This window comes from Cydia pomonella, chromosome 27 (assembly GCF_033807575.1).
Source record: "Cydia pomonella isolate Wapato2018A chromosome 27, ilCydPomo1, whole genome shotgun sequence".
Lineage (NCBI taxonomy): Eukaryota > Metazoa > Arthropoda > Insecta > Lepidoptera > Tortricidae > Cydia > Cydia pomonella.
Window position 1 is genome coordinate 8,621,254 of NC_084729.1, and position 20,640 is coordinate 8,641,893.

Here is a 20,640-nt window from a genome sequence, read left to right on the forward strand (position 1 = left end):
CGCGCAATAAAGTGCTTGTGTGTTAAATATTAATTTTAATTTAAGCAAACTTACAATTTCACTATAATCTATGATGTAGTTAACAATGTATATCACAACTTTTATAATATAATATTCTTACCGTTGTTGTTAAAATAAAAACAAACTTTGTGTTCAGTTTTATTCGTCAGTCCGCTGTGTGTTGTTCGAATTTGAATTTTCCGCTAAATATTGTTGACTCAAATTCAAATCCGTGTTAAATTTTATCGTTAGTAGTAAAGTTAGCTGCAGTCCGCGCCATTTTACGGCTGCCATTACTGTGCCAGTGCTAGCGTTGTTTTTGTCATGTGAACACGTGCGAATCCAGTCAAAATTTCAGTCCTATGGTGAGTTATTATTTCCCTGTAAACCTGTGTTATATTTTAATTTATACATAATTAGCTTTGATTATTTAAAATGTAGCTTGGTGATATTCGAATATATCAAAACAAACATTGCTTCTAATGATAACCTCAATTTCATGTCTTTTTCGTCAGTCCGTTGGCGTCAGTCCCTTGTCTGATATTGCGCCATAGAACTGACGGGCGTCCAAAGTACTGACATTTAGCCTGTGTTAAAGCATTTATTTTCACTTATTTCAGTTTAAACATTATGCCGCCTCCTAAAAAAAACGAAATATGTCTAAGGATAGAGAAGATATATTAAGAAAGAAAAGAGAAGCCGAAAAAGCTCGCTTAGTTAGAATCAAAACCGACCCTATTAAGTTAGCCGAATACAAAGAGTTACAAAGGTTGCAGTACTTAAAAAAAGGAGAAGGGGCAAAGAAAAAAATGTAACAGAAATGACACGATTGCCTGAAAAAAATGGCGAAAATATGGCAAAGTACAGGCAAAAAAAAAACAGCAATTAAACGTACTACTGATTTTGTATGCCAGAATACTCATTGAACTACTGACGATGAAGCACGAGCAATAGTTGGTAAAGAAATGAGACCTATTATTATTTTTATCATTGGGGTGTTGCGGGCCTTTGAGTGCCACGTCGAGTGATCTATTGTGACGGCCCTTTAAAGTTCATTACTAATGCCCGTGGCATCCAGGAAGTTCCAGATTCTTTGGGCCGTAATTTTCTGTACCTCATAGAGTTTCACCATACATGCCGCCCTAAGTAGGTACTTCTTTTTGACATTAGTGGTCCGCAGGAACAGAAAATGTGCATTGCAGGTCTCCTTGGACTCCTGGCAAAACCTGCATGGCGCATCTTGTTTCTTTCCAATTTGAAACACGTGTTTCTTCAACTTACAGTGTCCAGTCAATATTCTAGTCACCGCGCAGGTTTTGTGTCTTTAAAGCCCTAAAAGCTTAGCACTTTTGCTGTTAAAGCCTTGGATTAGAGCTTTCCAGTGTTCTTGTCCTTTGACGAACTTCCACCAATCGAACGCTCTTGTTTTTTCTAAGTTGCTGAGCAGAGAATATGCATCCCGTTTTGTGATTCCACAGAACAGTTCTGGGCCGACCAGGGGTGTGTCTGCGCCCTTTCTAGCAAGTTCGTCCACTTCCTCGTTTCCGTTAATGTCGGAGTGCCCTGGTACCCAACTAAGTATGACTTTGTTGGAGTTAGCCAGTGAAATTAGGTTTGTTTTACTGTTCTGGACTAGTTAGACCTATTATTAACGAAGACCAAAGAGCAGAAGAGAAGCGAAAGACACAGAAAGTCCAAAAATAAACAATTTAAAAAGATGGAAGAAATGGTAGCATAACTGAGAACCAAACTCAGCGTCAAAAATATAAACGAGTTAAAAAGCAGTTAAAGAAAGTTGTACAATCTGTTGAAAAAACTCCAAAAACCAAATTGAAGAAATAAGTGAAGACATTATTAAAAAGAAGGAATTAGCGAAGAAAGCCCTTCTCGGAGAAGTTATTAAAATTTAATTAGAAGAAACTACACTAAAATAAGGAGGCATAAGGATAAAATGTTATATATAATGTTAAAATAAACTACTTCGAAGTAGTGTAAATTAAGTAATATAATGTTATTAAAAATTATAATAAAGATAGTTTTTTTTCTTACATGATTACATATTAATAGTTTTTTAATAGTTACTTAAGTCAATTAAGACTCAAAATATGTGCCATTATTAGATTCTAAGAGATATCTTCTAAATCGTAATAAATTTCATTACATAATCTTATGAAGTTTTGGTTTTTGTCAGTACTATGTCACCCTCGTCAGTCCCCTGGCAGTCAAATTCAGAAAAATCGAAATATCTCGGAATCTACTTGAAAAAGTGACTGGCCTGAACACAAGCAATATTATTCATTAGATTAAGTATCCTATAAACCCGAATTTGTAGGAATTTTATTAAAAAGATACCGTAAACAAAATATCCCTAAAAGTTACCCAACTTTTGTATATTCACCCATTTATTAGTTGTTGATGATAAGGTGAATAAATAGGATTATTAACTTTAATAAAGAGGCTTTATTTTCAATTATATTTGTTCATTATTTAATTTATGGGTCATTCTCTCATTTCGTGCAAATCGGTGATATTCTCTCGATTTGTAATTTTTCTTTTAAATGGTAAACTTTTGGATTTCGTCAATGTGTGGATTCGTTTATTAACACTTTTATGCTAAAGGCACCTTCGTAACCTTATTACTTTTCATTTAATAGGGCTACTGGTAATGAACTACGCGCTGGTAATGAAATGGCCTGAGATGGTAATGAATGATAAAGGAAAGTAATGAAATTGGCATCGGACTTTATTTATTTATTTTAATTAATTTATTGATAGTGATAAGAATTGTACTGTAGTAAAAAATATAGATGGACGCATTGAGTAAATTAATATTTAAACTTGAACGCTGTTTTTATACCAATCAGTTTTCCAATCTAACAATCGAAAGACGCAATTATATCCCTCCTTTATTTTTGTATGATATAGGAGCAGACGGATCCCCTGATGGTAAGCGATTACCGCCGCCCACGGACACCCGCGACACCGGAGAGGTTGTAAGTGCATTGCCGCCTTTGAAGATGGGAGTACGCTCTTTTCTAGAAGGTCGTATCGGTCCGAAATACTATAAGGTAATGCCAAAATGGTTAAATAAAACAACGACTTGATTGATTTCATTTTTACATATCTCATTTCCATATAGGACCCAAAGTTCAGAGGTCGCCACTGCAGCACATATCGCATGTGTATGTATTGTCTCCCATACTTCGTTAAATGGAGTTCAATAGAAAAGACAAATAATGTAAACAAATATAACGGATTTTGTTAGCATTTGACGTATAACCTAAAAGTTTTACGATGGTTGTTTTCATTTAATAATTACCATATAGTTTAAGTAGTGGTTGATATCAATAAGAGGCTTATGTATGTATATAAACTGTTGATAAAATCATGGTTGTCCACAAAAAGTGCGAGATTACTCCTTCCCATTGAACTCCACCAACTAAGTAGTTAACAACATATATCGCAGGTGTATGTGTTTCAACATATATCGCCGGTGTATGTGTTTCAACATATATCGCCGGTGTATGTGTTTCAACATATATCGCAGGTGTATGTGTTTCAACATATATCGCAGGTGTATGTGTTTCAACATATATCGCCGGTGTATGTGTTTCAACATATATCGCCGGTGTATGTGTTTCAACATATATCGCAGGTGTATGTGTTTCAACATATATCGCCGGTGTTTGTGTTTCAACATATATCGCAGGTGTATGTGTTTCAACATATATCGCAGGTGTATGTGTTTCAACATATATCGCAGGTGTACGTGTTTCTAAAACTATTCTGCAATCTGCGGTGTCTGTTTCCTCGGGCGGCGGTCGCGGCGCGGCCAGGGCGCGCCGTCGTGCACGGTCCTGACGTGCAGCTTCATCGTGGAGTTGGTGGAGAACGTTTTCTCGCAGCGCGGGCACGGCACGTTCTTGCGGAGCCCTAGGTGCACCTGAACAATACAAATTAATGATGCTCCGTCCGAAAGTACAGAAATTAATCTTTAATTTAACGAAACTTGATGCGAATAGTATCTCTTTTCGCCCCATGTTTCCCATAGTATTCATGACCATAAATATTATTAGTAATAAAATATGTTGAGCATACCGCTTAATAAATCTAGCGTTCTTGGAGTATAATTTTAAGTATATTGAAAGTAAATTGTTAAAACTTCTTTCTTTTAAAGTTTTTGAGTGTCTACCGCGAACCACGTTCGACGTGTTGCCTCCCTGTCACACTAACGTATGAATTTACAATTGCGACAGAGAGGCAACACGTCGAACGTGGTTCGCGGTCGAACGCCTGGTAGGCCATACGCTTGTTAGCTACCGACGAGGGTCCTTACCGCTTTACGGTGCCTCCTCAAGTTGCCTTCTAGACTGAACGCCTGGTGACACTGGTCCCACTGTGATTCTCCCCAGTGTGTGTTACTAGGCTGTACGCCTGTTAGCAACCGGTGCGAGTACTTACCGCTTTGCGGTGCCTCCTCAGGTTGCCTTCTAGACTGAACGCCTAGTGACACTGTGACTCTCCCCCGTGTGTGTTACTAGGCTGTACGCCTGTTAGCCACCGGCGTGAGTACTTACTGCTTTGCGGTGCCTTCTCAGGTTGCCTTCTAGACTGAACGCCTAGTGACACTGTGACTCTCCCCCGTGTGTGTTACTAGGCTGTACGCCTGTTAGCCACCGGCGTGAGTACTTACCGCTTTGCGGTGCCTCCTCAGGTTGCCTTCTAGACTGAACGCCTGGTGACACTGGTCGCACTGGAACGGACGCTCCCCCGTGTGTGTTCGTGTGTGCCACTACACACAAATGTAAAAAGCATATATACTAAATACGAATTAAATAGGTTAAAGGCGAAGTCAATAACAACCGGTCTAATCAAATTTGTGAAAAAAAAAATTGAAAACATGGATAAATGTTGCATACGGCAGTTTATTTATAAATTAAATTTTTGTTCGTCTATAAATACGTGTGGCGGCTCTAGATAGGCTCGATATTCAATCTGGCCACCACTTGGGAGGATTTAACTGGAGTCGCCTTTTAGAGCTTCCCCCCTGTCGAAAACCTCGGCTAATGGTCATATGTATTGTATGGACTGACGTTTATCTGATATGGCTATTTTTACGCCATGTACAAATAGCCATACATATGACGTGCGACGTGTCCCTCCCCCGCAAAAATCGGCAGACTGTTACAGAAAATTTCAAAGAAGGCGTCTCCAGTTGTTAAATCCTCCAAGGGCCACCACGTTAATGTTAAGATTGATAATTGTCAACGTCACTTATATAATAGTACATTACGATACAAGTGCGAAAAATAGGAAATTAGAAACGAGTGGCGATAAATTAAAACACGACCGAAGGGAGTGTTTTAAATCGACACGAGTTGCGAATTATCTATTCGCACATGTATCGTACAACGTTTTACAGTACATATGGCCCTTTAAATGTTTGACACAGTAACGTAATATGCGAATTTGCGCACTAGTGCGGTAAAGTAGCACCATATGTACTGTAATAGTACATTACGCTACAAGTGCGAAAAATAGGAAATTAGAAACGAGTGGCGATAAATTAAAACACGACCGAAGGGAATGTTTTAAATCGACACGAGGTATCGTACAACGTTTTACAGTACATATGGCCCTTTAAATGTTCGACACAGTAACGTAATATGCTAATTTTCGCACTAGTGCGGTAAAGTAACACCATGTGTACTGTAAAATATTTTATTATTGTTGTATTTCTTGCAAAGCTTAAAATATAATTTGTTATAAATCATCAAGTACGTAGTTGGGTACTTGACACATGTTGAATATTATATAAAATTTAGCTACATGGATAGAAAATGAGCCATCCATTGTAAAAAAGTGGTATATCAAAAGACATATTGAGATTATAAAAAAATACAAGGCTCCAAAGTCTCAAAAAAATTTTTTTTGGTCAACTTTCAAAAATAAAAAAGAAAATGGAACCATTCGATTTCTTACATTTTATTGAAAAAGAAATTGTATTACATAAACGCAATGAATGATCTTCAATACATTTAGGACAGACTAATGTAATGTGACGTCACATTACATTATCATTTTGTTAGAGGCGTTTCGATCGTCGAGTGCGAGCGTCAGACTTTAACTCTCATTTCTGACCTTTGTGTTGCTTAAATGCCACGAGTCCTATACATTTGATCCTCAGGAAAATAAAGATCGACACAAGATTGACATTATTTACAAAAAACTATCAAGTAGCCAATTGATGGCGTCCTAAAGTAAGGTCTACGCATACAGGTAATAAGGATTATATTACCGTGAGCTGTACCGCTGTGGTGAACCCTTTAGGGCAGCGGTCGCACTTGAAGGGCCGTTCACCCGTATGTGTCATCTGGTGGTTCTTCAAAAACTGGTGTGTCTGCGGATATATAATACATTTTCATACTATAATAGTAAAAATCACAAAAATGAACACTCTTCTTAATAGGTAACATATTTACAAAATCCTACACCAATTATAAGGGCAGTGTAATTATTGGTAGTATACTAGCAGTCTTTTATTTTGAATTATTTATTTGATAACCTTGATGGTCACAGGTATATGTGTTGGTTGCAAATATCGCAGGTATATGTGTTTGCATATATCGCAGGCGTATGTGTTGTTTACCGTGTAGGCCTTCCCGCAGTGCTCGCACATGTGATCGTGCTCCCGTGTCCTGTGCTGCACGGGCCGCTTGCTGTGCTTCTTGTACTGCGTGAGCTGGTGGTGCTGCAGCGGCCTGATGCCGAGGTGGACGCGATCTATGTGGGTGGAGAGCGAAGGCTTCGATAGGAAGGATTTGTTACACTGAAACAATCATTTAAGTTTAATTGGGACCCACAATAAAATTACAGTTGACAAATTCCAACCGAAAACGATGGTACCCTCATGGCCTACAAAGAGAATTTGAATAAGAAGTGGATTTTCAAAGAAAACTTAGTATTCACAGTAAATTTACTGCCATCTTTCGACACACGATTAAAACTTTTAGAACGCCATTTGACTTTGAATTTTCACTGATGTGTCAAATTTGTTAAATATCAAAAAGTGGCGCCATATAATAGATCAAAGGCCAAAAGAATGGGGGCATCGTTTCGAGCGATGGCGCCACAAACTTTAGCCGATGCCCGGTAAGATAGGTACCGTGCGCGTTGGAGGGTCTGCCATCTTGTGCCCTAAATCGGAACCATAAACAGGTACATTTACACGTCACGTGTTTTCTTGTGCATAGTAGGTTCTGCCATCTTGTGGGCTACATCGGAACAATAAACATCACATTTACGCCTCGCGCCAAAAATCTGACGGCTCCTGTGCTGCCTCCTACAGTTCATGCACGCACCCTATAGCGCGTATTGTGGCTACAAAATTTTCTTTGACAATCCACCTCTATTTTTTAAATTCGCTTTGATAATATTAATAGTTAATACTTCATTGTGAAACTACTCTTAATCTATAATTTTAACTTATATCTTATATATAAAAGGCATAGTTAAAACATAAATGTGGCGTTCCAAGCCCATATGGGTGTGTGTGTGTGTGTTTGTGTGTGTGTGTCTGTCGTGTTGGTTGTCACCAAAGTAAGTGTCACTGCGATGGCAGACGGAACACAAGTCACTTACGAGATCACAGGTAAAGATATCGACGTCGTGCGCCGCGCGCATGTGCCGCAGCCGCGCCTCGGCGCCCGCGCAGCCCGCGCCGCACGCCGCGCACGCGCTGCGCACAACACATGCTCGCTTTACAGGGGAATTCCACACAAAGGTCTGTTCTATCATCTAAAATACACTCCCGGCTAGAAGTATGGAAACAAACTTGTATTACAATTGAAAAGAATGCATTTTTAAGCGATGGAATGTGTACTACTCATTGACAATTAAAAAACAAAATGGTAAAAATAATAATAGAACATTTTAAAAGTCAAATTCTGGCTACGATAGTTGCCAGTTAAACATTTTGTACTAACAAACACATTACAGTGCTCGTTAAGATATTTTTGAGCACCTCCGCCGCTCTAATATATCTGATGGCGACTGGCGACTGTAGAATTACCCCGTTTTTCTTGTATTTAAAATGGTTTGGGTTGATTTCAGTGAACAGAAAGTTTTATTTACAATAACAATATAATATCTATACTCTGTATCTTTAGGTATTTAAATAAAACTAAAAAAAACCATTTGTACATTTTCGGGTAGTTATAAAAAAAATATTGGTTAACCAACCAAATACAAAACCGCCTGGATCTGTCACTGAACTACCTGACATTAACCTACATTATTTGATCATGTAATGTCTTCATCTACCCTCAACTGGCTCAAGCAGCCATTTGAGGGTAGATTTTGTTTACTTTTATTTAAATAACTAAAGATACAGAGTATAGCTTAAATCTAAAATAGGCCCTTGAGGCATTGTATCAAGGATGCTGGCGGCATTTCCTCGTATCGCAATACTGATACGTTGTGCCAGGAAGCCAGCTCTTCGGCTATCAGTTACCTTAAGTCGGGATCACATTTGTCGTTTACTTGTTGGTGTTGGTGTTTCGCCAGAGCCTCCTTATTGTCGAACTGTGCACGACAGCGGTTACACTGGAACTCGGACGCTGAGTGCTGTACAAATCAAAATCAAAAACTTTGATACAAGCTCTTATGAGCCGACTGTATTTATACATTATACATTTATTAATATTTTTTTTATACATTATATAAGTATTTTTTTTTATACCACGACGGTGGCAAACAAGCATACTGCCCGCCTGATGGTAAGCAGTCACCGCAGCCTATGGACGCCTGCAACTCCAGAGGTGTAGTAGTATTTAACTATTTATACCTTTTTAATATTATTTGACTTCACGTTTAATTTTTCCCTTATTATTTGTTATTATTTTTTCCTGCACCAACATACACAAATGTCTCTGTTTGACCCAATGGTTGACTGGTAGAGAATGCCTTTTGGCATTAAGTTCGCCATTTGTACATTTTTCTTTATGTGTGCAATAAAGTTTAAATAAATACCAATTAAACCAATAAAAGGACCCGGGTACGTCCTTAAACTACGTCCATAAGAGAGGTACGGGCATTGTGAATGTCATCTCGCTTTGTGTGGTAGGGCACAGCCAGTGGATGTCATTCCAGATCTAGAGCAGAGCCCAACTGGGGAAGTACCTCCACCTTACAGAAAACAGCAGCCAAATAACACTAGACCCTACTCATAGTGTTGTGTTCCTGCCGGTGAGTAAGGTTGCCAGAGCTCAACGAGGGGTGGGAGGGGGTTAGGGTCGGCAACGCGCATGTAACTCCTCTGGAGTTACAGGCTTACATAGGCTACGGAAACTGCTTACCATCAGGCGGGCCGTATGCTTGTTTGCCACCGACGTAGTATTAAAAAAAAAAACCAAAGATGCATTGATTAAGATGTGTAAAATCTAAGACAATTTCGTGCTTCGAATTTGACAGGTAAACGAGATGGCGCTGTACAGCTCCATACATTTTGCGGTAACTCCGATTGTCAAAAGTTGACATTCGAAAATTCAGTCACCGCAAAACATATGGCGCAGTCGTGGCCATCCGTTTTGGATGTCAAACTAAGGGGCACGTTTTTATCTTAGACTGTACCTCTCAAGCATCACTCAAGGAGAAGCTTAAAAAATTGTGGCTTTCCGATACTTTGGTTACGACTTCCTAGTTCTTTGGAGTACTTCTACTTTTTTAATTTCCTTTACTTTTCTGGTTCGAATTCATATTTATTTATATTATATATTGAATATTTATTTATTTTTATTTATATATATATGTATGCATTATTTTATGGTTATTTTTCTATCTATGTATATTTGTATCAATGTGTATTCAAAACGTGCATTTCATTAATTTCAGTGATTGTACACTTTTGTTTGTGTTTGTCATTCATTCACCGTTACTTCTGTTTTACTCATTTCCTCAAAGGTTAACTGGAAGAGATCCCATACAGGGATAAGTTCGCCTTTGTTGTATTTAATTTACTCTGTAACTGTGTTTTTCGTGTTTTTATTTCTATGTACAATAAAGTATATACATACATACATACATACATACCTCTCTATTACAAGCGATTCACTTTGCAAATACTCATCGCGTCAATTCTATCAAGCTCAAATAAAATTTGTTTTTTGTTTTATCACTGAGTTCCGACGGCCACCAAGGCTCGGAAACCGGTTTAATTTCCAAACTATTATCATATACTTGACGCAAAACCATTTAATTTCGTTTCGTACGAAAAACCGTTATTTTTTAACCGGCTTTTATGAGAACAGGTCTTGTCAAATTAACCGGTTTAGAACAATAAAAACCGGTTTCTTCCTATGTTGGTGTATGTTTACGTGGCATACCACCAGGCCGTACGGCCGTTGCGTCACTCGTCGAATAAACCGGTTTTTTTTAGGTAACAATAAAGTTCTTACTACGTTCGCGTTCTTATAAAAGTTCGGAGGAAAACCGATTTAAACCGGTTCCGAGCCTTGATGGCCACCTCTTGTTAGGCCAATCAGATCAGCTCGATTCGATGGTACAGTCAGCAGCAGAGAAAAGGTACCGCCCTGCATATAAATTTTGTATGTAGGGGGGTACTTTTTCTCTGCAGCTGACCGTACCATATTGTTGTTTGTTGTTGTTGTTGGAAGTTTTATTGTATATATTTACCCACAGAGCATTCTCGGCCAAGTTTTTTCTATGTAAATTGACTATCAAATCTGTGAGTTTTAAGCTGACAGATTTGATAGCTGCCGGTAGTTTCATAGCCATTTTGTCTAAGCTAAAAAGTGGTCTCCTGCGTTACCTTATTGTGTGCGAGTAGTTTGTGCGCCTTGAGTCCCTTGGCACTAGTGTATATCTCCCCGCACAGCTCGCACGAGCCGCGCGCAGAGTTCTCGACGGGATGCGCTGCTCGCATATGCCATGTGTACGATGACTTCTTACTGAGGGCAAATAAGGTCTTGTTTATTACACCAAACATTTCAGTGACCGCAAACATATGGCGCAGTACAGCGCCATCTGTTTTGGATATCAAACTAAGGGGCACCTTTTTTTCGTAGACTACCTCTCTATTACAATCAATTATCATTAACAGTTAACAATTGTACGTCTGGACAACCACTTAAAAATTAATGATTTTGTAAGTCTAATACAAAACACAAAAGCTTATTATAGCATCGTACGAGGATAAATAATCATCCTTCCAAGTAAAACGTTATTATAATGAACATTTTCCGAATGATAGTTGCCAAAGTAAATCATGTGCGAAAAGTTGATTGGGCAAGTGAAATACGTACGAAATACGTACCTAATACGTTGACGAAAAAGCAGAACACCTTAAAAACGTCATACTCACAGGAAGTGCTTCCCGCAGTGCTTGCACTGCCGCGTGGTGCCTGCATGGCGCGCCGCGTGCGCGACGCACTCTTTCCTGTAACAGTATTATTATTATTATGAGCCCATATTGTCCCACTGCTGGGCAAAGGCCTCCCTCTTATTCTTCCACGTGTCCCTATTCTTGGAAGTATCCCTTAGGAGAGTTTATGCACGTCCTGCTTCGCTGCACTCGGCGCAGCGCACCTGGTGAGCATTGTGCACGTGTTGTTTGAGGTAGAACCCGTAGCGGTAGCTGTGACAGTGTCCTCTGTGAGACCGTCCCCTGCGTTACCTGCCTCACACGCCCTCGTCGCACTCGGCGCAGCGAAGCCGGTGAGCATTGTACACGTGTTGTTTGAGGTAGAACCCGTAGCGGTAGCTGGGACAGTGTCCTCTGTGTGACCGTCCCCTGCGTTACCTGCCCCACATGCCCTCGTCGCACTCGGCGCAGCGAAGCCGGTGAGCATTGTACACGTGTTGTTTGAGGTAGAACCCGTAGCGGTAGCTGGGACAGTGTCCTCTGTGTGACCGTCCCCTGCGTTACCTGCCCCACACGCCCTCGTCGCACTCGGCGCAGCGCAGCCGGTGAGCATTGTGCACGTGTTGTTTGAGGTAGAACCCGTAGCGGTAGCTGGGACAGTGTCCTCTGTGAGACCGTCCCCTGCGTTACCTGCCTCACACGCCCTCGTCGCACTCGGCGCAGCGAAGCCGGTGAGCATTGTACACGTGTTGTTTGAGGTAGAACCCGTAGCGGTAGCTGGGACAGTGTCCTCTGTGTGACCGTCCCCTGCGTTACCTGCCCCACATGCCCTCGTCGCACTCGGCGCAGCGAAGCCGGTGAGCATTGTACACGTGTTGTTTGAGGTAGAACCCGTAGCGGTAGCTGGGACAGTGTCCTCTGTGTGACCGTCCCCTGCGTTACCTGCCCCACACGCCCTCGTCGCACTCGGCGCAGCGCAGCCGGTGAGCATTGTGCACGTGTTGTTTGAGGTAGAACCCGTAGCGGTAGCTGTGACAGTGTCCTCTGTGTGACCGTCCCCTGCGTTACCTGCCCCACACGCCCTCGTCGCACTCGGCGCAGCGCAGCCGGTGAGCATTGTGCACGTGTTGTTTGAGGTAGAACCCGTAGCGGTAGCTGTGACAGTGTCCTCTGTGTGACCGTCCCCTGCGTTACCTGCCCCACACGCCCTCGTCGCACTCGGCGCAGCGCAGCCGGTGAGCATTGTGCACGTGTTGTTTGAGGTAGAACCCGTAGCGGTAGCTGTGACAGTGTCCTCTGTGTGACCGTCCCCTGCGTTACCTGCCCCACACGCCCTCGTCGCACTCGGCGCAGCGCAGCCGGTGAGCATTGTGCACGTGTTGTTTGAGGTAGAACCCGTAGCGGTAGCTGTGACAGTGTCCTCTGTGTGACCGTCCCCTGCGTTACCTGCCCCACACGCCCTCGCCGCACTGGGCGCAGCGCACCTGGTGAGCATTGTGCACGTGTTGTTTGAGGTAGAACCCGTAGCGGTAGCTGTGACAGTGTCCTCTGTGTGACCGTCCCCTGCGTTACCTGCCCCACACGCCCTCGTCGCACTCGGCGCAGCGCAGCCGGTGAGCATTGTGCACGTGTTGTTTGAGGTAGAACCCGTAGCGGTAGCTGTGACAGTGTCCTCTGTGTGACCGTCCCCTGCGTTACCTGCCCCACACGCCCTCGCCGCACTGGGCGCAGCGCACCTGGTGAGCATTGTGCACGTGTTGTTTGAGGTAGAACCCGTAGCGGTAGCTGTGACAGTGTCCTCTGTGTGACCGTCCCCTGCGTTACCTGCCCCACACGCCCTCGCCGCACTGGGCGCAGCGCACCTGGTGAGCATTGTGCACGTGTTGTTTGAGGTAGAACCCGTAGCGGTAGCTGGGACAGTGTCCTCTGTGTGACCGTCCCCTGCGTTACCTGCCCCACACGCCCTCGCCGCACTGGGCGCAGCGCACCTGGTGAGCATTGTGCACGTGTTGTTTGAGGTAGAACCCGTAGCGGTAGCTGGGACAGTGTCCTCTGTGTGACCGTCCCCTGCGTTACCTGCCCCACACGCCCTCGCCGCACTCGGCGCAGCGCAGCCGCAGCCGATGCGCGTTCTGCACGTGTTGTTTGAGATAGAATCCGTAGCGGTAACTCACGCGGCATAGGCGACATTCGTTCTTTGCGTTACGCTGGACATAAAAGATAAACTTAGGTTTTTTTTTGACAAATATCATGTTTGATACAAGCTTATATCGTTAACTATACTTTTCTTTCAACAGACAACTACTTATTGAGGCAATTCTATGAAACCCAAACACAAGTCTTAAGTTATTATTGAATTGTTATGTTATTATTAATGTATTGACATGCTTAATTTGAATTATTGTACACGAAGGGCGATAAAAAGGAATAGAGTCTGTTCGGAAAGGGAGAGTCGTGGATATATTCCACAATACATTTCACAACTCTTCCCTTTCCACACAGACTCTATACAGGATGTTTATTGAGTCACCTGCAATAATTTACGGGCAGAATATATAGGTCATATTGAGCAACTTTTACTACGGCACCAATCTAAAAATCCCGAAAAAAAAATTACTCTTCCATAGAAAATGTCAAGGTCAGACAGCCAAAATGTATGAAACCAATATTTTTTTCCTAGCATTCCGACAAGGTTCACGGTGATGCGGCGCGCACGATAGGCGTGCCGATCAGCGGTTAGAGAGCTTTAATTTATTAGCAAAAATATTTTTTTAATGTTAAAAAAAAAACTTACCGGGTCATGATCTTTCTTCATATGATTATCAAAAGTAGTCGATGTCAGGAAGCCTTTATAACACAAATTACATTTAAACTTGCAATATTTATATCGATCTGACACTTTCCTTCTTTCCATATCTTCCACCATTTCTTCCTCTGTCAAATACTGGATTTCAAAATTATGCTTTTTAACAAAATCTTCTATTTCTTCTATTGTAAAAAACCTTCCTGGTTCTGAGTCTTTTTCTTTAATTGTTTTCGTTTTTATTTCGTTCGTTTCCTTATTTTTCTTTCTTACTTTATTAGATTTTGAACCTCGCTTTTTATTTTGTAATCTTTCTACATTGACTTGTTTTAGACTATGTCTTTTTGCAACTTTCTTTATTTGATGATCTAATCCAGTTCCTATTTTAACTTCGACTAACGCAGGTTGTGGCTCAAGATTGTTTTCCATTTTATATTTATATTCTTGAAGATTCATTTTAGAATCTTCATCAGAATCATCACTATTATCTGCTACACCATCGCAATTTATATCAAACACTTTAATGTCACTTTCGATTATATTGATCTGTAATATATCTGTTTTTATCTTATCAACTTTATCGTTAAAACCATTTTCATTTTGTTCTATCTCATCTTTAATAATATCGATATCTGGATGGACATTTTCCAAAGTTTTGTCTTGTTCAGTGTAATAATGAATGTTAGTTTTTAAGTTTTGTGAGAGTGTGTGTGTCAGTTTGTGTATTGAACGGTCGATAGTGCGGATGTATGCGGTTGTTATCTGAAACAGTGATATAATTTTAAGTTATTTTCTGATCAGATTTCAATAAAAGTTAGTTATAGGTATTTTATAAGCCCCAGAGTATTCGCGCCTTTCCGAAACGCGAGTGGTTTTTCTTTAAAATTATGGATATATTTATTTATAATCATTCCATCGCCATTCAACGTGGCAATGCGGGTAGCGTTATGGGTACCTTTGCGCCGGGGACAACTCGGGGGGGTCTTTTTGATTAGACTTAGGTTAGTCTTAAGTTTTGTTTTTTTTTTATCCATGTAACAATTGTATTTGAAATATACTCTTAACCTGCCTATAATAATTAATAAACAAACCTCTTTTCTTTTTATATGTTCTCTTAACCTACCTAATACATAGGTTATACAAAAAGAAAAGAGGTTTTTTTATTAATTATTACATTTTATGGGATAAAAAAATCAAATTAGTAAATGTGAAAGAGATTTGTAAACAATGGTTATTTGTGTAAAAAGCGAAATGTAACGTTTCACCACAACGCCACCATGTACAAAATGCAAAAATTGTGTGCTAGAGCACACAACACGACGCAAGCTAAGTGTCAATCCGACGGAGCAAAGACCCGAAGGGAAGATATTTGTCTACACAAAAATAAAAGCTGAGTTCCTTATAAAGCCGAGGGCGCGGAACCTACGCGAGACGAGCTTTTGTGTGCGCAAAAACAGCGCAAGCGTGATAAAGGTGATGAACTGATCAGCTTCGAGGCCCCAAGAAGCCGAAGGGCGCGTTCCACGTAGGACCATAATCCCGAAATGCACATACCGAGGCCGAAGGCCACGTTACTGCAGAGCCGTTTTGCCGTAGGTCTTGTATTAGAGCCAAACTTGGACTCTAACTAAGAGCAACTTAAACAAACTGCAAGTATGTCAAAGGTCCATCGAAAGGAACATGATTGGAGTTAAACTGAAAGATAGAATAAGAAACAGGTTTATTAGATCCAAAACACGTGTGGAAGATGTAACAATTAAAGTTAAAACACTCAAATGGAGGCGGACAGGACATATGATGGGCAAAGAGAAATGGAGTAAGAGAATTGTATGGTGGTTTCTAAAAGATAGAAAAAGAAAACATGGACCACCAAAAATGAGAGGGGAAGACGAAATCGTAAAACTCGCAGGGAGGCACTGGACCAGACTGCCGAGAGATAGAAGAAAATGGAAAGGGATGGAAGAGGCCTTTGCCAAATGGCATACAGACCAAACCGATGTTGTCTGAAATAGTAAATTTTATGTCAAACTACATATACGATAAGAAATGTACAATTTAAACTTGAAAATGTAAAAATTGTCTGAATAAAAGGCTTATATTATATTATTATTATTATAGGTCTTGTATTAAATTCTAGGCTGTTTGTTTAATTAGTAGTACACGGTTATAAGTAGTAAAATTGACCTTATTATGAAGAACATACCTTTTTTGTTTTTTTTTTATACTACGTCGGTGGCAAACAAGCATACGACCTGCCTGATGGTAAGCAGTATCCGTAGCCTATGTACGCCTGCAACTCCAGAGGAGTTACATGCGCGTTGCCGACCCTAACCCCCTCCCACCCTCGTTGAGCTCTGGCAACCTTACTCACCAGCAGGAACACAACACTATGAGTAGGGTCTAGTGTTATTTGGCTGCGATTTTCTGTAAGGTGGAGGTACTTCCCCAGTTGGGCTCTGCTCTAGATCTGGAATGACATCCGCTGTGCTGTGCCCTACCACACAAAGCGAGATGACATTCACAATGCCCATACTTCTCTTGTGGACGTAGTTTAAGGACATACCCGGGTCCACCGGGACCACCTTATAAAAGGAGTACCAAGTACTTACTGTTTGTTGATGTGTGAGCGCCTGTCGAAGCAAGCTGTCTGAACGTCTAGAGCAAGCTCGCAACCTCACTGCTTTTAACAGGAGCGTGCGACACCAACTGCATAAGTATTGAGGGAGCGCATCTGATGCCGTTAACTGTAAACGCAATTTACCAATATCATACAAGGTGACACCTGGTTTGAAAAAAGGATTTATTTCGTTAAGAGGGAAGCGGTGGTAGCCGAGTGGATATGACGTCCGACTTTCAATCCGGAGGTCGTGGGTTCAAATCCTGGCTCGTACCAATGAGTTTTTCGGAACTTATGTACGAATTGTCATTTGATATTTACCACTAGCTTTTCGGTGAAGGAAAACATCGTGAGGAAACCTGCACACATCTGCGAAGAAATTCAAAGGTGTATGTTAAGTCCCCAATCCGCATTGGGCTAGCGTGGGGACTATAGCCCGAGCCCTCTTGCACATGAGAGGAGGCCTGTGCCCAGCAGTGGGACGTATATAGGCTGAATTATTATTATTAATTATTAAGAGGGAAGAATAGCTTTTCGAATCTAGCAAAAAACAGTAATTTTTGTATGAAATTCCATTTCGGAAGTAAATATTTTCCAGTAACTAAATCTTAACAAATCACTTTGATTTTAATGTCGGCTTCAGCATAATATATTCTAGGTTTATAGGTTTTGCTTTTAAAAAGACAAAGATTTTATTTACTTTCACCTGACCGTTGTCTGTTTGTAATCAAATATTGCAAGTTAAATTTGATCGAAAAATTTCATCAGTTAAATTTGATCCACTTCCTGGTTTCCGATTGAGCTGAAAATTTGCATAGATATGTAAGTCGGGTGACAATGCAATATTATGGTACCATCGAGCTGATCTGATGATGGAGACAAGAGGTGGACATAGGAACTCTGTGATAAAACAACGCAACCTAATTGTGTTTGGGGTTTTTAGAATTTGCTTGATGAATATTAGTTGCCTGTGGAAAGAAAAGTACAGTCAGCGATAAAAGCTTGTACCAAAAATGAAATTTTTGCCAAAAACTTTTTTATGTTACAAATTTTGAAAAAAACAAAAACCTATAAGTTTTTCATTGTGTCAATAACATAGTAAAAAATCATGGAGCATGAAAAATATTTAGATGTTGAAAAATGTTTTCTCTTTTTGTATGGACGATCATGTGGTATACTTCCCTCTTAAATAGTACAACACACTCATGGTTAGTAAGTATGAATAATACCTGTGACAGGAAGCCCCGCTCTTCCACATTTATTTAGTACATAATATGTACACAACTGACAAAAAAATCGACAAGTCATAATAAAATCTAACTTTGTGCAAACTGCTATTATTTTTAAATATAATTGCAACTAAAGGTTCCGTCCTGGTACCTTAACCATAAATGAAATACAGTGGATTTCGGATATAAAGAAGAAGGGGACTGTAATTTCGTCATTATAGACAAAAGTAATAAGTTTTTGGCAAAAATTTCATTTTTGCTACAAGTTTTTGTTGCTGAGTATAGTTTTCTTTCCACAGGCAACTAATACTGATCAAGTCAATTATAAAAACCCGAAACACAATTAGGTTGCGTTGTTTCATCACAGAGCTCCTACGAATAAAAAACTCAAAATCATCAACAATAACAAAACCTTCATGATATACACAGGATTGTATGGAATAAAAACTATATAGACACATTTCAACTCACACTACTTTTTGCGGCAATAACTTTTTTTCACACAAAGATTTGGGACTACCTGCCATAGTAAAAGTTTTACAACTTAGAATAACCTATCCGTAACATACCACTTGCCCTTATTGCTCAAAGAGGCCAATTAGCCCACCCTCTTTTGTTCATCCATTAGGCGGGTGCCTCGGCCAAGGTGGCATGCTCAGGCGAGGATAACGCGTGTGCCGCCTCGGCCAAACCTCATCTGCACTGGCTGGTTTGTGTGTGAGGAAATTGCCTCGTGCGTATGCTCACTCTGTGTGACCTATTCTCAATTCTCAATCTATTTTTCATAATCATTACTCATTGCATACATTGATCTAATTAGAGTTACTGTTGGCTTATAATGTCTCTATACTATTGTTTGGTTTTTTGTATGAGCTACAAGTATTTATTCTGTTGAAACTTTAGTATTTAAGATTAAGACTAATTGCTAGTCAGAGTTCGTATACGTCGTCTTATTATGTTGTACATGAATGCAATGACTAAATGATTTCAAGTTACTTGGTTCCATGAATTTTCAATCATATTTTTGATATTTTAACATATATGACTATTCTATATTAATAATTTTGGATATAAGCGTAAGTATATGCAAACATTGCTCACCGATATTCCCATAAGTTCCGAAAACATTTGATCTAAGCCCGACTCGCGAATATGATACAATTTCACGTCCCAAGCCAGACAAATCCGACAAGCCAACAACTCGGACTGTTCCTCCACTTTCACTGTGTCCATCTTTACTAATACTAAAGGTAAAGGCATCGCTAATTCTCTTGTAGTTCGATGAGAATCGGCACAAAGACTTCCTGTGTTTTCACAGTAATGTGATATACTACGATTTAATAAGTCAATGCGTACAGTACTTCAAATAATTTATCAGCATTCCAGACAATACTTGCTTATGGTTTTATACAGAATAATGCATTTCTTTTCTTCAATGTTAGCATTACATTTTTATCATGAAATCAAGAAAATGGACTCCAAAACGATAGACACTATTAACATTATTTTACATTATGACTGAAACAAATGCAAACGTCAAACGGTGATATTTTTTTTAATCAATGCACAAATGAAAAATGTTGTTATTGGCGTTAACTTATTAACAGTCGAGCGTACCGGACCGCAACTTTGGTCCGGTCAGCGTTTCTTTTTCTCACTCTGAGTAGATTACTTTTAAGTTTTAACTTTTTCCAGATGGACAAAAAAAAATTGAAAGTATCCAAACGCAATTGCAAGTTCGCAACATGCAGAAACTTAAAAAATAGCGTCTACGTAACTGTCAAAGTTACTAAATTTCATATTTCATACCAGGCTGACGCAACTAGGAACAAAACAAGTTTTGTATGGAGTTTGTTTCGCAAATCATTGCCAACGAAGTAAAAGAAAACGTCAGTCCTATTTATTCTGTCAAGTTTACATCAAGTCAACTGTCAGCCTAATTGTTTTGTTTGTTATGAAGGCTTCAATGTTTAGTTCGGGTATTTCGTGTAATTTCTTTATTATTTAGTGAAAAAATCGAAAATAGTTAACCGTGATCAGAGTAAAGAGCGAGTTCGTTACAATGCCAGCGACAAAACGGTTTACTAAGTGTGAAATATGTAGCAAGCAAGCCACTCGAGAAAATCACGAAAAAAGGGATTTTATGGTGAAATTTCCCTTGGATGAAGACAGATAAGTATTGCTTTAGATACTTTTGACCTTATTTTGGGTCAGCAGGCTATAAACACATCGAAAATTATATTTTGTTTGTTGGGAACGAAGACCTGATACATCTTCCGATAGAAAAGTTACATTTATTGAAACATGTATGTGCAGATCATTTTGAGAATAAAGCTCTATAAATAAAATAAAAACCTCGACTTAAAGACTATAAAAAAAAATTCGGGTCCTCATTAAGCCCGACCACGTATTAATCCACTCAAAGAACTATCCACTTTATAACATACAACTTAAATGTGGACTCGATACAACATTTGTAGCCAGGAGTCTATGTTTCAACCCTCCCCATTTTATCGATATCGATAAGAAACGCAAGCGTGTAGCGTACTACACTATTTAAATTGTAGCTTGTAGCGTACTACGCTTATGTTGGTCCTATGGTTCTTTGACA

The 20,640-nt window shown here is 40.1% G+C and overlaps 1 protein-coding gene across 1 annotated transcript; it reads right to left on the reverse strand.

Moving 5' to 3' along the window:
• Positions 1-3,100: 3,100 nt before the first annotated feature.
• On the reverse strand, positions 3,101-19,613 carry LOC133532538 (zinc finger protein 345-like). The gene is made up of 12 exons (XM_061871260.1): positions 19,131-19,613; positions 16,793-16,927; positions 14,175-14,945; positions 13,457-13,587; positions 11,381-11,455; positions 10,829-10,967; positions 8,513-8,625; positions 7,642-7,738; positions 6,650-6,829; positions 6,299-6,400; positions 4,694-4,792; positions 3,101-3,943 (listed from the first exon to the last, which is right to left on the reverse strand). Exons 1-12 carry the CDS (start codon positions 19,287-19,289, stop codon positions 3,782-3,784), a joined length of 2,163 nt encoding a protein of 720 aa, XP_061727244.1. The 5' UTR covers positions 19,290-19,613; the 3' UTR covers positions 3,101-3,781.
• Positions 19,614-20,640: the final 1,027 nt, after the last annotated feature.

Excerpts from the sequence above, each read along its gene's own strand:
- LOC133532538 (XM_061871260.1), bottom strand. The coding sequence starts at position 19,289 with ATGCCTTTACCTTTAGTATTAGTAAAGATGGACACAGTGAAAGTGGAG. Across the intron at positions 10,968-11,380 it reads CACTGCGGGAAGCACTTCCT|TAAGAAGTCATCGTACACAT; the intron begins GTGAGTATGACG and ends ATTTGCCCTCAG. Across the intron at positions 6,830-7,641 it reads ATATCTTTACCTGTGATCTC|TGTAACAAATCCTTCCTATC; the intron begins GTAAGTGACTTG and ends TGATTGTTTCAG.